Source organism: Eleginops maclovinus, chromosome 17 (assembly GCF_036324505.1).
Source record: "Eleginops maclovinus isolate JMC-PN-2008 ecotype Puerto Natales chromosome 17, JC_Emac_rtc_rv5, whole genome shotgun sequence".
Classification (NCBI taxonomy): Eukaryota; Metazoa; Chordata; class Actinopteri; order Perciformes; family Eleginopidae; genus Eleginops; species Eleginops maclovinus.
This window is the reverse complement of record NC_086365.1, coordinates 11,884,827-11,905,372: the sequence shown is the minus strand read 5'-3', so window position 1 is coordinate 11,905,372 and position 20,546 is coordinate 11,884,827. Positions and strand designations below refer to the sequence as shown.

General features: G+C 43.0%; 1 protein-coding gene, 1 long non-coding RNA gene and 1 other non-coding gene across 5 annotated transcripts in view; all 3 read left to right on the top strand.

Annotated features, from left to right (window-relative positions):
- The first annotated feature begins 428 nt into the window (after window positions 1–428).
- Window positions 429–14,270, top strand: brd1a (bromodomain containing 1a). Of its 3 annotated transcripts, none has more exons than XM_063905855.1 (13): window positions 432–925; window positions 1,829–3,245; window positions 3,883–4,051; window positions 4,267–4,398; window positions 4,488–4,616; window positions 6,105–6,417; window positions 6,573–6,923; window positions 8,393–8,995; window positions 9,330–9,471; window positions 9,586–9,719; window positions 10,434–10,543; window positions 11,597–11,751; window positions 12,646–14,270. In XM_063905855.1, the coding sequence occupies exons 2-13, from the start codon at window positions 1,846–1,848 to the stop codon at window positions 12,827–12,829; spliced, it is 3,822 nt and encodes a 1,273-aa protein (XP_063761925.1). In that variant the 5' UTR covers window positions 432–925; window positions 1,829–1,845; the 3' UTR covers window positions 12,830–14,270. The 3 variants fall into 3 exon arrangements, with proteins under 3 accessions (XP_063761927.1, XP_063761925.1, XP_063761926.1); XM_063905856.1 differs by having other exon boundaries at window positions 433–925; window positions 3,883–4,039; XM_063905857.1 differs by lacking the exons at window positions 11,597–11,751; window positions 12,646–14,270 and having other exon boundaries at window positions 429–925; window positions 10,133–10,451.
- Window positions 5,467–5,539, top strand: trnak-cuu (transfer RNA lysine (anticodon CUU)). Its single transcript has one exon. It is a non-coding gene; the product is annotated as a tRNA-Lys (tRNA).
- Window positions 14,271–16,412: 2,142 nt separating the features above from the next.
- The window catches only part of LOC134878951 (uncharacterized), a 144,636-nt gene continuing 140,502 nt past the window's right edge, over window positions 16,413–20,546 (top strand). Inside the window, exon 1 of the long non-coding RNA XR_010167754.1 lies at window positions 16,413–16,619. This is a non-coding gene — a long non-coding RNA (uncharacterized LOC134878951). The remainder of the gene's footprint in view (window positions 16,620–20,546) is intronic.

Genomic DNA, 20,546 nt, shown 5'->3' with positions numbered 1-20,546 from the left:
TGAACAAATTACATTCAACGATTTCGCTGTTAAAATGGGAACACATGAGTAAATATATACACTCCACACAGTAAATACATGAGATTTTAGGACACAAATATGGTAACTGATCCAAACCGAAATGACTTTCTGGGATAGAGCTGTGGGAAAGCTGGTCACAAGGGTGGGGCAAAGACAGGTTCTGTTTGTTTAGCTGCCTGTGCCCTCATGACTGTCCTCTGTGAGACTAGAGGAGAAGTGCTGAATCAATTGCTGGTTGCATGACTGATACCAGCTGGAAAGTCATATTAACTGGATATTATTTTACAGAGCCACACACACACACACACACACACACACACACACACACACACACACACACACACACACACACACACACACACACACACACACACACACACACACACACACACACACACACACACACACACACACAGAGCTTTACTTACACAGTGTTATGCTTTGCTTTGTCTGTGTATAGCTATAGCAAGGATCGACACAAGGCAATGCATTGATCGTGTGACAGATGGGCTTTTGTGTGAAATTTACGAGTCACCACCAACATGACCTCCAGCGTCACACGTAGAGTATTGCGTGCGGGTGGGAGTTGTCTGGTGAAACGCATTGTTGTGTTGGGGGATGAGACGTCCGTGTTGCTGCTATTTGCTCCTGTGGCTAGCGAGTTTCTCTAGCCTATGAATGGTCCACAAAGCAACTAATTGTGTGTTCTCTGTTGCACTGAATACCGAAACTCCTCAGGCACCAAGCAGGCTTATTTCTTATTTTAATAGCAACCCCAGTATCGTTGGATGAGAACACTGTGTACGGAATTACAGCCACTTAGCAGGCCGTATCGCCATTGCTTTGTAAGGCTGCTGGCTAGCTACCGTCTTCCTCAACTAGCAAAACTGTTCGTGAATCCGAGGTATGTTCTTCTGCTTTATGTGCTTTTCTGTGCTGTGTGTTGTATCGACTACAAAGCATTCAGTGCACGTGCAAAATATGTTTTATGTCACACACTCGACGTGAATTAAGAGACGTTTTAAAGGTCTCTTGTTTTGTTTGACGCCATTTGCCTGGTGGCTAGCTCCTATTGCTAGTTAGCAGGATAGCTAATGTTATTGTTAGCAACTTGGCTACTTTGTGAGGCGTTAGTGTAAAGGCAGTTTCCTCTCTGCACCAAATGGGCAAGCGCTAACTCCTGTGCAGTTATGTTTAAAGTGCCCTGTGCGGCCGCCTCCCACCGCGTTTAAATGCCTCAGCTCATTGACAAAAGTGTAACGTACAGCTGTCTACTAGCGTTACAGATAACAACATAAGGTCCCTGCAGCTTTAGGCTGAACTTTTTATAGCATTGACTTCTGTTCTATTAGTCAGCCGCTAACCTTTAAGTATAATGCATTAAAAAAACACCCAAAACCCGTTTCCCCTTTCCTGTGATATGGTCCAGAAGGCTTTGGATTAAATGAGAATACTGTATCTCTTAGTTTAAAATATTTCCCTGCAATGAGGTTTAATGTGAGTGTATAATGTATTTTTTCTTGTTTATTTGTTGGTTTACTTGTAGGGTCACCCAATATCATTTATAGCCTTATTTTGTGCTGATGGAAAGCCTATATTAAAAAAAAATTAAAGATTTTAAGACTGTTTAGAATGTTTTATAGGTGTATGTCAAATAAATAAGATCATTAAACCCAGAATACTTCATTAGTAAAATATCATGGTTCTTATTTTATGAGCTCCTTGATAAAATGCACTACCTTTTTCAAATTTCTCAATGAAATATGTGCAGCTATCTAACCACATCTCCCCAATCCTGTCTTCACAGCAACACGGAGCGCCAAGATGAAGAAGAAAGCTCGGCAGCACCGGGTTGCGGTGCCGCAGAGGCCGCCGTCTCCCATAAAGCCTTCCCCCAACAAGCAGATCCTGACGTACGCCCAGGCGCAGAGCATGGTGGAGTTCGATCTCGATGGCCGCCTCCACCGAATCAGCATATACGACCAGCTGGACGTGATCTCAGATGATGACCCCATGGTGCAGGAGATGATGGAGTGCACCAGCAATAAGGAGAATGCTGAAAAACCGCAGCAGGTCCTCCTGAGGTCTGTCAGATTAAAAAACAACCAGGAGAAGCGGAACGCTGCGCTGGGCATCACCGGTCCTGGACAGGGAGGTGGACATCAGGCTGCTGGTAATACTGGTCCAAAACTCAATGAGCCTAAATTTCGTACTGTGGAATATAATCTCCCAGCTGTTCCTAAGCGCTCTTCTGCCTTTTACAAATACACGGAGAAGACGGAGGAAGAGCTGGACGAGGACACGGAGTACGACATGGACGAGGAGGATTATGCCTGGCTGGATTTGGTGAATGAGAAACGGAGGAACGAAGGGGTCAGTCAGGTCTCTCACAACGTCTTTGAGTTTCTTGTCGACCGCTTTGAGAAAGAGTTGCACTTGGAGAGTTTGGACCAAGGCAGTGAAAAGCACGCTCCCATCGACGAGGACGCCGTCTGCTGCATCTGTATGGACGGAGAGTGTCACAACAGCAACGCTATCCTCTTTTGTGACATGTGCAATGTGGCCGTGCACCAGGAATGTTACGGTGTGCCCTACATTCCAGAGGGCCAGTGGCTTTGCAGACACTGCCTTCAGGTTCCCACCCAGCCTTCAGACTGTATCCTCTGTCCTAATAAGGGGGGTGCAATGAAAAAGACAGTAGATGACCGCTGGGGCCACGTGGTGTGCGCCCTCTGGGTCCCCGAGGTCGGCTTCTCCAACACCACCTTCATCGAACCCATAGACGGTGTCAGCCACATTCCTCCAGCCCGCTGGAAGCTCACCTGCTACCTCTGCAAGGAGAAAGGTGTTGGGGCGTGCATCCAGTGCCACAAAGCCAACTGTTACACCGCCTTCCACGTCAGCTGCGCCCAAAAGGCTGGCCTCTTTATGAAAATGGAGCCAATCAAGGAGGTCACGGACACTGGGGAGCCCACGTTTTCTGTCAAGAAGACGGCGTACTGTGGAGCGCACACACCAAACGGGTGTGTGAGGAGGCCTCTCACAATCTACAATGAGGCCAAACCCAAGAATGGACTATGTAAGCAAGTGGACAAAGGGAGAGGCTCTGGGAAAGGACCGTCTAAAGGAAAGAAGAAGAGTAAGAGCAAAAAGCCTGAGCCTGAACCTGAAGCTGAGAGTGAAGCTGTGACACCTGCTGCTGTGCCTACGTTTCCTGCTCACAGGTGTGCTTCAAAGTGGTATTAAAGGGGCCCTGTCATTCTTTTTGGGGTCTTCCCTTTCCTGTAGTGTATTATATAGGTTTTTTTTTTCCGGGGCGGTACATCTCTAAGCGGTTTACTAATCAAACAGACCTGGCCAGCATACCAGTCAGAGCAGACTGGGCTCTGGTTTCAGACAGAGGGTTAGAAGAGGTGATGCAGCACAGGCAGTATGATAATTTAAGCATGTAAACATATCACAGCACAAAATGCAATATAAACCTGAAAAAGAGCCCCTTTACTGATGGGTGTAATGTTGTGTTTTAGGTGGTGCCATGTGCTGGAGTGGTTGTATAGGGATCTTTCTCAATGACACTGATAGGACATTCTGCTGTTGATATACAAACACTGTCTGTTGCGGGGTTTGAGCACGAGTTTGCATTCCCAAATAGAAGCTTCAGCTGGCATGCTCTTGCATCGTCAGTCAAATTCAGGTTGAAGCTTGTTTGTGGCTGTTGATTAACTGTTAATATTCAAACCGCAACCACGTGTAACCTGCCGCTGTATTATTCTTGGCCTGTCTTGCATAATCCAGCAAGAAGCCTTTTGAGGTGTGTTGGATGTTGGTTGCTTCTAATACCTATCTTCCTGGCCTTTTTAGGTTACAAACCATTCTCAACCAGGTGTCTGTTCAGAAGAAAAAAGCTTTTGTGGAACTGGTCCTAAATTACTGGACACTAAAGCGGCAATCCAGGAACGGGTTCCCCCTCATCAGACGCCTTCAGACGAGCATGCAGTCCCAGAAGAATGCGCAACCGGTTTGTTTATCTGTCAGTCAAACGCAGGAGGCTTTCAGTCTGCTTTTTTCCTACCTGTAGTTTTTAGAAACGTGCATGCTTTTCAACAAGGTGTCTGACAGTGCTGCGTGTCTTCTTGCTTATGATAAATATGTAGCCGTTTGCCGTAAAGAAATGGAGCCTCAGCTGTTATTCAAGTTGAAAGCTATTGATCCTATTGATGTCTGTATTTCTATTGTAATTTGCAGAAGCAGAATGAGGAGGAGAGCCGGGCGCTGAAGGAGCAGTTGAAGGAGTGGCATCGTCTCAGACACGACCTGGAGAGAGCGCGGCTGCTGCTGGAGCTGATCCGCAAGAGGGAGAAGATGAAGAGGGAGGAGGTAGGACTGTGACTTCACTTGTGTTCTGTTCACAATCTGTACAGTAAATGAAAACCCTTCTAACGGTTTCCCTCTGTGCTGTTTCGTAGCTTAAACTGCAGGAGAGCCTTCTAGAGATCCAGTTGTGTCCCTTCAGTATTCTGCTCAAAGCGCTATTGGACCAACTCCAGACAAAAGACCAGGCCAAAATCTTCACCCAGCCGGTCGACCTCAGCGAGGTAAACACTTTGAGTTTGTCCTCACTTTTATATTGTGTTTTCTGTTGGATGCCACACAGTCACCCTAACAACTGAACCTATAGAAGAATGGGAACAAAGCAAAAACAAAAACAATGATTTTTCTTGTAATGCTTTTGGGTTTTTTGTCGTGATCTGTGTGTATTTATCTCTGATACTGTTACTGTATGCAATTGTAGCGTTGTAGCTGGCAGCACTTTGTGTTAGCTAATCAGACCTGTGAGATAAAGATCTGTATTGTAAGTAAAAGAAGAAAGTAACTGCAGTTATGATTAACTTTAAAGAGGTGTATAATCCATATGTTTAAGGACAATGGCCAGCCAGAGCCTTCCTGTTTGATAAGGACCTAAACTGGACCCTGCTGGTTCGTATCGCAACACAGCACGTGTTTGACCTGTTTCACTTGCCTTAAAATAATGGCAAGCCAATGTACCTGTTACTTAATTCAAGCTCTTTTTGTGTTTTCTTAAACCAAATTAGAGACAGGGTTGTGATCTTGTAAAATATCAAATCATTGTGATATTAGTTCATTTCCAAAAGCCTTGACACACCAAGTAAAAAAAACAAACCACAAGTAAAAAAAACAAACCACGACTACTTATTATTAACCTTTGACTTCCTGTGTGTTGCATTTGAACACACCACATGCAGTCAAGTGCTTGGTCCATGTCACATGCTTGGATAGTACTGGTTATAAATCACCCCCCCCTCTCCGGGTGTCGACAGTGTTGAGCAATGTGACATCCTGTTGAGCGGAATGTGTAACTCAAGAGTAGAGGTCCACAGGCAGACGGTGACGCCCAAAAAATGGTGACGGTTCCTGTGACTGCATGCCCGGCTAGCTCAGTCGGTAGAGCATGAGACTCTTAATCTCAGGGTCGTGGGTTCGAGCCCCACGTTGGGCGCTGCTTTTGCCTCAGGAGGCCTTTAGATCATTAGTACATTTCTGCTTTGTTACTTGAGCATGGAAGAGTTGAAATACTTTGTAGTGATCAGGAAAGGTCTGGGATAATATCTGTGTTGCTAAAGGTTATAAGCCTTAACAGACGAACATGATTTACTGCAGTCGTGCTGACATGAATTCCTTTAGATAATGGCTGCAAATATAGATCTGCTTCATTAAAAGATGTGATGATTGTTTTCTAGGTTCATTAAAAGAGTCCTATTGTGCTTTTTAGGGATTCCTCTGTTTTGTAGTGTTTTACTAGGGCCCCTTTAAATCATTTTATGGTCTGGATACATTAATATTTGTGGAAAAAAAAGCCTATCTATCCCAGTCTCTCACAGAAAACAGAGAAAAGCAGGAAGTGTTATTTTACTGACAATCAAATAGCAATTGAATCTCTTTTAGATGCTAAAATAATCCTGTTTGATCCGATTGTTTGGTAGACATGCAACACACAATGATATTTGCTTTAAGTGTTATAGGTAAATATCAAATAATTCTATTGTATCTGCTGTTTCCTGTAGGTGCCCGACTACCTCTCCCACATCAAGCACCCGATGGACTTCTCCACCATGCGGCAGCGCATCGACGCTCAGGCCTACAACAACTTTGAGCAGTTTGAGAACGACTTCAACCTTATTGTGGATAATTGTATGAAATACAACTCGAAGGACACCTATTTTTACCGGGCGGCCGTTCGCCTCCGAGACCAGGGCGGGTCCCTGCTGAGGAAGGCCCGGAGAGACGTGGAGACGATCGGCTTTGACTCGGAAAGCGGCATGCACCTGTCGGAAGCTCCGGAAATCAAAGCAGAAAGATCCTTTTCCTGGGAGGACGGTAAGAAAAGTCCCTTTGACGTGTTTGTAAAACTTTGGTTGCTGTTTCACCAATTGACTCATTGCTCAGTTAGCACCCTTACTGTTCACAATTGACAATACCACCAGAACTCCATATTTCATTCTCCGTCTGATTGTTTTATTTCTATCCTTCAGTGGACCGCCTACTAGTGCCAGCCAATCGGATGCATCTGTCCCCGGACAAGCAGCTGCAGCAACTGCTGGAGAAGTTTGACCTGACCAATGCCATGAAGTCCAGCCCCTCCCGTAGCAAGCGCCTAAAGCTGCTCAAAAAGACCATCAACGATGTGCGCAATGAAATGAGCCTGAAGAGAGTCCTGCCCTCCCACCACCACCACCACCATCACCACCACCACCATCATCACCACCACTCTTCCCCCTCCACACCCCCCTCCACATCAGCTTCATCAACCTCCTCCAATCCAGAGTTGAGTAAACCTAAAGAGGAGACATCCAAGCCCAATGGGCACTTTCCAGATGACGAGGGTACGTATGGATTGGCTTTAGATTGGTCATTTTTCTGTTTGACGCCACGCTCTTTGATTTTTAAAGATGGTCACATTTCCTGAATAGCCTGAGACAGAGGTCAGGGGTTAGCCCCCAATCCAAAGCATCACAGAGCAAGTCACATGGTGTTTCTGGCACACCTTATCGTTCTCTATGCTGGAAGAGAACATCATTTCACATTACAGATGTTCCTGGGATTTGGTAAATCACCTTTTATTTTCCAAATCTTCAATCCAGTCAGAGAAAACCATCTTTATGATATAATTAAACCGCTTAAACCTTTACATTTCTATGCTATAATTAGTGGAAATATTGTTTGTTAATGTTAAATCCGGTTTTTCAGTAGCATTGGCACCAATATCTTTTATCTTTCGATAGAGAATGGCTTATAAAAACCTGGAGTTCATTGCCAGTGGAGCAACTGCAGGTTTTTTCTGTCCATATGGAGCAACAAACCCTACGTTTACGAGATAATTCACACAGTTTCAATATTTCTGAACTGAAATGTGTTCAAACCTTTTCATTAATTACAAAGTCCAAATCTTAGAGTCAACATTGTCCGGGTCATCAAACAAGAGTCATGATGCTAAAATGTGTAAACAAGATCATAAAGTTATATGTTTTTAGTGTCACACTGTGATGCTGCACATAGGCTCTGAGAAGACTCACGGTTTTTAATGAGCTAAAGGGGGACAAAGGGAATAAATATTCCTTTTCCTCATTTTTGTATTCCTGTAAGAGCCTCAGTGTTATGCTAAAGAGCGCCTTGTTTTGCTTTTATGATAAACCTAAACGCCATTGAAAATGTGCAGTGTCAGCATTTCTGCAAGGGCAAAGTCTGGGCCTGCAGCACTTCACTGATGGTAACAGCATTATTGCATAGGTCATATCTTTTGCGTCTGTCATGACTCGACTTTTATTGTATTGTTTTCAACTTTGTATCAATAACATCTTTGTTTTTGTCCAAAAAAGTATGGCAACTTTTTCATTATGCTCCTCTGCATGGGTTATCCTTTACAGTGATGAAATGTATTATATTCCATAGTAATGAGGATAAAAGAGAAGGGAAAATACACAATATCAATTAGAAAAAAATGTATACTCTGCACCAAAAATAGGAACTAGGAAAGGAAACAAATTGTGGTGCGTAAAATAATAATAAGTGTAACATGATAGATATGTGTATTACTTAAAGAAGTCATATAATGCTATTTTTTAGGTTAATATCCTGTATTTATCTCTACTGTGACCTGTTTACATGCCCAGTCAGCACTTATTGGTTAGTTGGCCTGCTCTGTTGTGATTGGTCAACCTCCAAAAGACGTCCCACCCCTTAGCCTATCATGTACAAGTTGTTTGAGCGCTAGGAGTATAATAAAGTCACTTCCTGTTTGATTACTGTTGGCTTCATAGTCAAAACTAAACTGTTCTCTCCCTCTCCCCTGAAGGAGATAAGTCTCTTCCTCCAAAACTGGAGCCTTCCGACTCAATCCCCCACCACATCAACTCAGACCCTGAGCCCCCAACCCTCAAACCAATCGACGCTTCTTCAGATTGTGAAGAGAAGCCTCACAGCAAGCGCCTCAAGTTCGACAGGGATCTCCCAGATCTGCTCTGCTCCCCCCCGCGCCTCAACGGACACTCGCACGACATACTCCACAGCTCGCTGCAGGACGGAGACTTGAGCGTGGTTGCCACGTCGACCCTCGCAGAGCCCACGGGCACGGTGAACCGCCGGACGTCCGTGCTCTTCCGCAAATCGAAGACCGCCAGCCAAAGCAAGCTCCTGAGGAGCGAAGGCGAGGAGAACGGCGACAGAAAAAGGGCTGAGCAGCAGAAAGAGGAGGAGGAGGAGGAGGAGGAGGAGGAGGAGGAGGAGGAGGAGGAGGAAGAAGAAGATGACGTCGAAGAGCTGGGCTCCAAATCCTTCCTGTCGGTGGTCATCCCCAGGCTGGAGACGCTGCTCCACAGCAAGAAGAGGAAGCACAGCAGGGAGGAGGTAGAGGAGGAAGGCGAGAAAGGAGAGGCCCCTGTGAAACGACTGGATACCGGTAAGAAAAATGCACAAAAACACGCCGAAAAAAAGGCTGATTTCACTGATTTCTGTTTTAATTCATTAAAGGGCCTTATTATTAAAATGTTCACAATTTCTTTGAGCCAACATATGTTAGAATTTAAATGAAATTTCTTCAAGGCTTTAATTAAATTAGTACAGCTGTAAAAAACACAAACCCTGAAATCACACAACTTACAAGTCATCACAGCATCAAAACAACACACACTTCTTTACTTCTACATCAGTTTCCTTTGAATGAGAACAAACTGCATTAAGATTTGAGAATTTTTGCATTAGTTTTTATTCTGTTGTGCGTTGTCTCCTCTCAGGCTTGTCTAGCGGGTTTCTGGAGGTGGAGGAGGAGAAAGAGCTGGACGAGTCGAGCAGAACCAGCCGAGCCGTGGAGCCACGACGACGCTGCGCCTCCGAGTCCTCCATCTCCTCATGTAGCAGCCTGCCAGGGAGCACCAGGTAACACATCAATCTAAATCAAACTGTGGCTAAAAGATACGGTACATTGTATTCTTGCAAATTAAAATCTTGGCTTTCAAATATACCATATATGTCTTTTTTCTGTGTCTCCAGCACTATTCTCCGTCTTCCCAAATGTGGGAAAGGCAAACCCGCCTTGGTCCGGAGAAACACTGTGGACGATAAGAGCGAGTTGATCGCCTGCATCGAAACAGGGAATTTTGCAAAAGCTGCACGCATCGCTGCAGGTGAGTCGACTGCATTCAGTGGGTCAGACATTGCATTCATTTGTGAGCGACATCTTAGAATTACATTTACAGACTTCCTGTCTAAGTCACAATTCCTAATACGGATTTGTCCTGTGAAATATGAATTGGTTTCTAAGAAAGTAATCGAAGACAATTGCTTTAATAAGAAAAAGACTAACACATTGTATGAAAAACTAGCGCCAGAAGAAATGACCTAAGACATGAAAAGCTTATTTGAAAAATGTATATAAACTTGGAAGGGTACAGTAAATAGTTGTGTGTGTTCCCAGATGTCCGCCCTTTTTAAAAATGTCTGAAAGTGTCTCATGAACACCATAAACATGTTCCTGTTGAGCTGCAGCACTGACCTTATATATTTGTCCCTAAAAGTTTGAACTTGATATAACTTGCAGACACCTGGTAAACAAACACAGGGCTGGAAATCATCAGCAGCTACTCGCCAACTTTTGGTGACTTTTGGCAGTGACCGGTGACGCTCTGCCTGCCATCATGGCATGTAACCAGTCAGCAGCTGGACTCCCTTCCCCTCATCTAAAAATTCATGTTTGGCTAATAAAACGCTCAAAGTGGCTGGTAAATTTTAATATCTGTCATTCACCGTGGCTTTTACATAAAAAAAACCTGTTGATTTTGCCCCTGCACGGCTTTGAAAGTGTGTTTCTGTGCTTTAATGTGTCGCTCTCGCTCTCACAGAGGTTGGCAACAGCAATATCTGGATGCCCGCTAGTGCTGCAACAGTTGCACTGGAACCCCTGAAGCTAGTTTGGGCCAAATGTAGCGGATACCCTTCCTACCCTGCCTTGGTGAGTGTCTTTTTTTTGGAGAGAAAGCACGACAATCGCTCCTTTCTCAGAAGTTTTTGTCACTTCTTCACTTTGGAACATAACTATGGCACAGGAAGGAGCAATAGTTTACTGCAGCTGTTCTTTAAAGGTGGACGGTTACATATTTCTCCTGTAGGTGGCGCTGTTAGCCAGTTTAATTTGACCTTAGCGTGAAAGGACAAATTATGAAGTGAATGCAATGTTTTTGCAGAGGTTGAAGTTAGTTTTTTAAATAGCATGTCAGACACAAAGGCAAATCAAAGTGGTAAATTGGCAGTAACACATAATAATTAAAAAGTAATTCATAAAAGACATAGTAAGTAGTAAAACATATACATTTTAAATACAGATAATGCCAAAGTGCAATGATACAACCTAGTTAGATGACTTCTGGATGACTTCAGCAGGAAAGAGAAGGTTTTTTAGGCCTTTTGGGGCAGACCTCAGATAATCAGGATGTTCTTCAGGAAGACTTTTCCCCATTGACTTACATTGGGAAACAGACATCTGTAAATCATTGTATAATTTAACTACCCAACACGAACACTTTAATAGCCCTTATTTTAATCTTTAGGGTCTAAAAGTTGAATCCAGAGTTATTTATTCCCTCATTTGACTGAGTCAAGACAGGGAGGTTGGAGGCGGGGCTTAAGAAAAACTTAAGTATGCATGCTCAAATGGTTGAAGTGGCGGCCGTTTTATTGGGACCAGGTCCCAAAGTGCAGGACCAGGGTCGAATCCAACTTGGGACATTTGTTGTCATCCCCCTCTCATCGCCCAAAAAAAGCTTTGAAAATGTATACAAATAAATATAGTAAAATACGTCCTTCCAAAATGTAGTGGATTTATTGAGCAGCATAAAATATTACACTAGTACTTCAGTTAATGTACTTAATTAATCTCCAACACTGTGTTGTGTTGTACAGTGTAGAGATTCATTGACATGTCAGATTGAGTCATACATGTATGTTTTCTCTATGCTATGAGTATGTGTGTAACGGCTCCCCTCTCGCCTCCCCCTGCTGAGCATAGATCATCGACCCCCACATGCCGCGCGTGGGCTGCCAGCACAACGGGGTGTCCATCCCTATGCCCCCCATGGACGTACTCCGCATCGGAGAGCAGATGCAGTACAAAGCCGAAGAGAAACTCTACCTCGTCCTCTTCTTCGACAACAAGCGCAGCTGGTGAGTGCCGTCGTCACCGGGGATGATTTAAGCTCACGCTGCTCTCCACCAGCGTAAAGCTGTCAACGTGTCCGCAGGCCCATCATTATTCTCTCGTGGCTGCGTCTCATTATTTGTCTAGAGACAACAAATGGCTCCAGGGAATAAAGTCACCTGGATTTCCCCTGAATGTTTTTCAGTCTTTAACAGACATGTCTTTTTTATCTGCCATTGAAAATATTCCACATCTAAGACTCTTAAAGCCACAGGTAACCTCTTCCACCTGCTTTGCTGAATCAACAGTACAAACTCAAATTACATTTAATTTGCAGTATTAACTGTGCGTTTTACCGCCATCTTTTTACAAATTTCCCTGCGAAATATAATGATTTTTTAGCTTGTGTGTGTTTATGCACAAAAACGTAGTCGCCTTCCTAAAATAAGAATCCCAATTACAGAAATTGTAATAATTTTTCAAATGGTTTCAATTCCAATTCATTCCAGCTTTTCAAATGTGGGGACATACTGTTTTTTTTCCTATTTTATATCATTTGAAATTAAATGTATTTGGCTAGTATTTTTAGGTTTTATAGACTAAATTGTTATTCAAACAAATAACTGACTGATAAATCTATAAAATGAAAATAATCTCAACTGTCTCAGCTAAACATTAAAGTCAGACCTTAATAACTGCTATTTCAATAACAAAACTATATCCACTTTTGATCTGCAGTGATTTCTTCCTCAAAGTTAAGTTATGCAAAATCAGTCAGACATGTAGGAACACTAAGGGTGGTTGTTATTCTGTTTTCTCACCTGAAATGAAAGAATAACAACACAGAAGGAAAAGCCAAACTCCATTCAGCCCTTGTTTTTTGTAGGTGTTTTAATACACTACGGTCTTTCCCTCTGCAGGCAGTGGCTCCCTAGATCCAAGATGGTTCCTCTGGGCATGGACAAGACCATAGACAAAATCAAAATGATGGAGGGACGCACGTCCAGCATTCGCAAGGCTGTCCAGATCGCCTACAGCCGCGCTATGAACCACCTGAGCATCGTGCAGGACGAGCCCGTCAGCGACCTCAGTGACGTCGACTGATGACACTCTGTCTCACACACACACACACACACACACACACACACACACACACACACACACACGCACACACAAACTTGTACCTCTCCTGTACCAAATGCCTCCTTTTTCCTCAAATGTTTACTGGGCACCCACTGCAACAGGCGGTGTCTCCTCCTCATCCATTCCTCCCCGTCCTCACACACACATCCACACACTCCCACCATGTGCCGATGGGATACGGCTGCTGCTCAAATGAATGTGTATCTGTCCTCTCCACCTGCAGGCTGTGCTTAAGCTCTTTATGTCCAACCCTCATCCTCCTCCCTCTTTAATCATTTCAACACAAAAATGTCCGTAGCCTTACCAAAAGTGTAAGACAAATAGGTTACGCAGATTAAATCTCGGCTTATTAGTCTGTAATTTTGTTTGGCAGGTAGCCAATCATGATTTCTGTTATTGAAAGATTAGCATCTTGTAGCTGGTTTATAAGCTAAAGTGGATAGAAACATACATTTCCTGCCGATATGTAATCTTTTTTAGTTGTAGCCAAAGCTCACCGTTATGTCACATTTTCATACCGCTCCTTCCTTTGTATTTAAACTGTAAATAATGTGTACAGTTACCTGACACTAACTTATTTTGTAGTCTTGACATCAGTGGGTACTGTACAGGAGTTTTTTTTAGTATTTATACTTGATGCATTCTTCACACGAACATGTGAAGGCTATTTTGACAGTGCTGTATGATCAAGAGGAATAAAAAAAAGAGCCTTAGTATTAAGGAGATTAGGGCTAAAATATTATGTTTCGGAAAAATATGAAATGATTCCCTTTTTAAGTTATTGAAGTTTATAATCGTAAGCTTCCATTTGGCATTAATCCTCTTTTATATGGAAAATAGTTTTAGTATATTTTTGTTCATATATATTTATATGATTTGAATACACGGTTATACAGTGTGTAAGTCTCTGAAGCTCATATAGGCACTCTGAAGTCGTGGACCCATAAATTGTTCTCAAGAAACCAAAAATGTTGCTACCCAGAATTCTTTCGCTGATTCATTTCTGTGTGAAACTGTTGCCAAAAAGGAAAAAAAAGTATTTTTTATGTGATACATTTGACTGTTACTTGGTTTGCTGTACTCATGGGAGACCCTCCTGCGGTAACTTATTGTAAAGTATTTGCATTACTTTATATCCAAGGAATGACGTTGCAAACTGATTGTGGTAAAGTGGCACATTTTGGGATGGATACTTGCCTTCTTTTTTTAAGTAACCTTTTTTAACCAATTTTTGTAGATGTAGACTTCAAGACATTTCATTTTATACTGTTTTTCTGGGTAGCATTGGGTCATTTTGGTATATTTCATTTTGTACTTAACTGTAATAGTTTTTTAATCAGGTCATATGAAAAATTGCTTGGACTTTTCTTTCCTAGCAAAAAATAAAAGATACAAATATGAACACATGCTTCTGTTTTTTGGTGTGAGAGTCAAAGATTAAGATGTCCTGTTATGCTTTTTGATGTTTTCCCTTTCCTATTGTGTGTATCTGTGGCATTAGAGGGAATCTAAATTCTCCTCGATGCCTCTGAAAAGGTCTGAATCTCCTTCATTGTTGGCAGAGGGCGGACAATAATTCAACCTACCACCTGCCATATGGCACTGTTCCCTGCTCATCTACTCAGCTGATAATTGTCCACTTAAATTGTGTCCTAGAAGTTGCCAGCTTTGTGATATAAGCTGCTGCATTCCAGCAATGCTATATTAATTTTTGGCTATCCAAATTCTGATGAGAGGACACCAACATGCATGCAGCAACAGAATCCATTCAGACTTTAAAATGGTACAGAGATTCTGACATTTTGTAATCTATGTCTTATGACTGTTCAAGTCCAGGGGGCTTTTTTTTTAATTAGGATATTATTATTATTAGGATTTCAATATATTTAAATTACTAGAAATACAAGCAGGTTTAAAACAAAGTACTACAATTTAAATGTTTTTATTTTTATCTAACATCACTGGATTTTTTAAAGCATTTGATCATGTGGTGAAGCATGCACCTTTTTGATATAAAAACAAGTCATTATTTATTACCCTAAATCTTTGTTCTTTTATCTGATTTGGTCTAATTTAAATTAAACTGTCTTAAAAGATAGGAGGGTAAATGTCCAAACAACTTTTGGACATCTGATGTGACGAAGTGACATTTAAACAAACGTGGAAGAAGAACACAGATCTTGTACTTAATTAGAAGTACACTTTATGCATATTGGCCCATTTCGGAATGATATCATATATTTTGATTAGAATGATTGATGCATTTTAATGTTACATTTACATTGATGTAATATCAAAGCTGCTAAAGTTGCAGGTAGTTCATTATTTTATTTACTTCAGGGTAGTTTCTGATTTTATTCCAAGTCCAAACTAAAGTCTTATTTAAGTGTTGATTATGTTTTATGGCATTTAGCAAAATCTGCGAAGTAACTAAGGGTATTGAATACAAGTATTGGAGGGAAAGTACACCATTTACCTCTTAATTGTATTGTTTTACAAGTAGCAAAACAATGAAATACTCAACTAAAGTACAAGTATCTCAAAATAGTACTGAAGTAGAGTACTTGAGTAAATGTACTTAGTTACTTTACCCACTGAGTAGAAATATAAAGTGGAAAATACAGGTATTACACCCAATCCAACACAAGTGTGGTATCAGTGCAGCAGAGATAGGCGGCCATTTTTGAAAGTCCACAGAGAGGCGCTGTGGCTCCGTACTAAAACCTCACTTCAGCCGGGAGACAGCGTCCACACACCCGCCTACCTGAGGAGCGTCCACCTGCTCGGCTCTGTCCCCCCCCCATCTCCACTCAGGTAGGCATCAGTATTCAGCGTATAAACCATTTCCATTACTGTGTTCAAATGGTGAATGCACCGATTAGAGAGAATGTCAATTAATGCTAAATCAGTTTGAAGACATGGCTGCTTCTCTGGCGTCTCTCTTTCGCCTCAAGCTCGGCTAAAAGTCTGCCTTAGCCTAATGCCAATCACCGGGCACCCCCTCCTCCATTTTCTTTATTTCACAGAGAGTGGGCATACAATTCTCCTCTTAAGTGTTTTATTTGTTTATATGCTAATATTCGGATGGAAGGCTAGAATTGTAAACAGCGCCGTGTCTGTGTGGGAGTTGAACCCATCACACTTGTGGAGTTACTTTCCTAAATGCGTAGTAAAAAAATAACAAAGCGAATCACGTCTTCGATGCAAATTTGGACGGAAACTGTTGAAATATGACTTTTGCTTAAGCCAATTCATCTTTTGTTAATACAAGCTACTGACATTCACAGAGGTAAAGTAGAGTTATGGGGATTAAATGAGGTAGTAATGGCCCTGTGATATAGAAAGCCACCTTCAAGCCACATTGAAAGACATCTCCCATCTTTATAAACAATTGGAGCTAATGTAGACACACACACACACACACACACACACACACACACACACACACACACACACACACACACACACACACACACACACACACACACACACACACACACACACCTTTCCTCTTTCCTCTCTAACTGTCTGTCTTCACCAGATACTAATTGTGTGGGGAGGTAAACATGGCAGTCAAGTGGAGAGGACGACGAGTCAAGCGTGAATATCAATCTCCCCACATCAGTGTCATCAGATGACTTTGACTGAGTTTAGGAGCCCTCATTAGAACAGCATGCTGCAGGCCGCAATAACATCCAGGTGGAGGGATCCGAAGGAGTTGTGGAAGCCCGCAGAGCGAACCAGTTAACAGGTGAGAGTGTGTGTGTGTGTGTGTGTGTGTGTGTGTGTGTACACGTGTGACAAGGCCTGTGGATGTTTAATGCAACCCACCTTTGCACTGAGGGGTCACCAGGGTTTCGAGGAGGAAATACCACACACAGTTAGGTACACTCCAAGGCAGGCAGGGTGTAAATGTGTTCCATATTCATCCATCTGAATATTATAAACCTTGCGCCACCAGCAGTTCTTTGGCAGGAGGAGACAGTTAGAATTGCCTGGGTTGCACACAAGTGTCAGACCTGGCAACTCACTTTGAAAGCCTTGATAGATTTTGGTGCTTCTTTTTCTCGGTTTTTCTTGGCATTTTTTGACTTTTCTCACCAGATTTATTCAAGCGAAATAAAGGTCACGAAGGTCTTTTTATTTTGCACCTGAGCCATTGTCTGTTTTCTGACAACACACCCATCTGCTGCAGAGATGGAATAATGCAGCTCATTCTCTAATTTGAGCTTTTCAAATGCAAAATATGCAACTTTACTTTGTCATATATCATTTATCCTTTGTGTTGTGGACTTTTGGTCGCATAAAACTAGGACTTTTAGGTGTCACAATGGAACTTGGCAAGTTGAAATGGGCATTTGTTGACATTTATATACCTTATATGTCTCCTTAAGTAGCTTTTAGATAAGGAAACAAATTAATCTTTATCTCTCTGACGTTTAAAAGGGCCTTATTATACTCATGTCTCCATGCTTTGATGTTCAAATATTTCTTTATTCTTCTCATACTGCCTGTGCTGCAGCACCTCTTTTCACCCTCTGTCTGAAACCAGAGCCCAGTCTGCTCTGATTGGTTAGCTGGCTGGCCCTGTTGTAATTGCTCAACCGCTACGAGATGTCCCGCCCCTTAGCCCATCACGTGCAGTGTGTTGGAGTGCCAGCCAACGGAAGTGCTAGTGTTCTGGAGGGAACTTTGGGATTTTAGCCTTTGCAGACCATTTACACAACAACCTAACACTACAGGAAAGGGTAAACCTAAAAAAGCACAATTGGGCCACTTTATATTTCAGCTTGTTCTGCTCCTTTTATTGAAGCTTTACAGTGTTTGAATCTAATATATTTAAATCCATGAGTCACTGTTTTTTTTTTCATGGCTGGTAATCTTCTATAATTGCATCTTGTGCATTTGTGTAAATGCATTGCCTACAAATTCATCGTGACAAATTGGAATCTTGACAAGAGCTAAAATAAGGTTTGAAGGTTTGCATTATCTTAGCTATCAGCACAGAGACTTGTTTAAAAACCTGCAGAGGCTCATTTTATTTGGGACTGAAAGTTGGGAGGTCTGTGAGGTGACTTCGTAGAGGAAACGCACTCTGAACTCTGCCCCAGTCCTGTTGCATTAAACATCATGCCAACCATATCATTTTTGAGCACGTACACAAATCCTCCACCTCCCTCATTCCCCCGTCCCCCCCCCCCCCCTCTCTCTCTCTGTGTCTCTCCGGGTCCCCGGGCCAATCTCCAGTGGCTATGTTCAAAACACTGGGCCAGAATAGCACAGGCCCTAGGTAGATAAATATTTATGGGGTGCGTTTGCTTCTCACCACAGAGGAGAAGTAGAAATAGTGTGTTTCCAAGGTGAGCAAAACAAACAACTTCAAAGGAATTTAAATTGCAGTTCATGTAAATTCTCTCCCACAGTCACATGTTTCTGCACAGATTATCGTTAGATTGTTAATGAAGGATTCTCGCCCGATGCCAGATGACCTGATTATTGTCTTGTTTGCAGAAACAGGAGCCCAGAGGCATTGGGGGAATGGAGTAGATGAAGTGAGTTAAAGCCTGTGCGGGTGAATATGTTGTGTATAGTCAGGGTCAGGTCTTTAAGTCATGGCTTTCGGGGGAGAAATCAAACCACCGGCTGCATCATCCATTGATCTAGAGCAGGGTGTGATCAGAAAGAGCACCGCTAATGGACGAGATGAAAGAGCTGGAAACCATCAATGGTCCCTCGGGCTGTCATTTATTTACTGCTAGTCCGTTACAAACTATATAGGCTTTCGCTCAGTCTGCAGCTTAACACCTGTGATTAAATAGCCAGTGTTAAATCTGTGTGTAATATCTCTCCGGATTCGGATTCAGTAACTCTGCAAATAGACGGCTGATCATCACATGAGCTCCCATCAGCCCCCATCAAACGCAGCCAGGCGACCGTCTAATTATCTGCTAATGTCATGATTCAGCTGGCTCCGGATATGTGTTGGTGGGGATGATGATGGTGTGTGTGTGTGTGTGTGTGTGTGTGTGTTGGAGAGTGGATGGTTCGTTGGTTGAGGGGGGACCAGCAGGGCTCAGAGCGCGGCCCCTTTGATGTGAAAGATAATTACATGTGTGGTTAAGATAATTAGCAAAAGTCCAGAATAAAAGTAAATAGGCTAACTGTCGCTTCCACTGTAGTGGGAATGAACTCACGCTGAGAGCCAAACAGCGTGGGACTCTCCTCTTTGCTGTGAGTTAAGTTAGATTAAGGATGTGGGTTTTGGATACAGGTTTGGTAAACGTGCGATATGATATGAATGTGTGTGCTTTTTGAATGCGTGTTTTGCTACGTATGTAAGGGAATGCCACCCCATCATAGTAAGTTCACAGGTCTTATGTGAAGCATGTGTTGGGGGGAAAAACGAGGATTGTTCTGTGTCTTTTGCTTACATTTTTTATCCTTTTTAAACCATCAAGCGTGAGTCAGACAAGGCTCTATGAGTGCAATGCTAAATCACTGCATAACTTTTTATCAAAATGAATAATAAAGCTTTAAACTGACAGTCAAACTGAAAAAGGTAGTAAAACAAATCTATTGAGCGTAAGAATACTTGAGTTAAACTGTGGGCTAGTGGATCATGTCGTTGTGTATGAGTGGGTTTAAATATGGCGACCCTTCAGGGGCGATGTGACTTTTTGAATGTGTCGGAGCAGATATGTGTCTTAAGTGGCTTCATCCCAGCTCTCAGTGAAAAGAGACTCCCCCCGCCGCGCTCATCACCGTTCTGCCGCATTCCAAGGACACCGTGGTGATTGACGGGGCTTACTGTGTATCTTGCCAGAATTGGATTTGATCCTCAGGGCTCTGCCACGGGGCCCCCATGTTAGATTTACACTTTCCTCCCTCTCTACTCCTATCATCCCCTCCCTTTTCTCTGTCGAACAAACAGAAACAGAATTACCTCTTCTGGAGCAGCTCCTGCCTGCCCCGCTTGCTGCATTGTGGCGAGATCATGCACGGATTTGTGTCGCTGGGCGATTGTGCTGCTTGTGTTTTTACGGGGGGGGATTTGTGCATGTGAGTGAAAGATGGGAAGAAGAGCAGGTGCGACTGTAGGAGCTTGTTTTGATGTGCGCGCATATGTACTTAATGCAGAGGTGTGTGTTGTGGCATATGTGTCCACTTGTGTCTGCCTGTTTATGCTCAAGGACGAGGGATGGGATGGGATGGGGGGGTTATTGTAGTTGCACCTGCTGCCACAGAGCTGTAATTTCCCCCTTGCAGAATTTAGCTAAATAATCGCACTACCCCTGCTGGCTCCTCATGCCTCAAAGCGTTGACGAGATTAAACAAAACAAGGATTTGCGGCGGGCTCGTCAGAAGCGCCACACCCCGAGACTCCCCGGCAACTCCTGTTTGCATAACAGGCCAAATTTTCCCACCCCGCTTCATCAAGGCCTAATCACGTCCGTAAATGGCAGCACGGCGCCTGAAATAAAACTGCACTTTAGTCATTTGAAGAGTCTCCACAGTGACATTAGCTGCCACCAACTACATAAAGAGGCGGCGTTTCATACCAAGCTACAATCATTCCCAACGACAGCCGGAATAAAGATACCTTGAGCTAATATGATACCGTTCAGATCTTTGGTAACTGTAGCATCAATTCCCCGAGCTCCATGTTGTGAAGCCGTTG

Coding starts and splice junctions, on each gene's coding strand:
- brd1a (XM_063905855.1), top strand. CDS start 1,846: ATGAAGAAGAAAGCTCGGCAGCACCGGGTTGCGGTGCCGCAGAGGCCG. Junction 4,052..4,266: donor CGCAACCGGTTTGTTTATCT/GTCAGTCAAACG, acceptor TGTAATTTGCAG/AAGCAGAATGAGGAGGAGAG. Junction 10,544..11,596: donor ACCCTTCCTACCCTGCCTTG/GTGAGTGTCTTT, acceptor TGCTGAGCATAG/ATCATCGACCCCCACATGCC.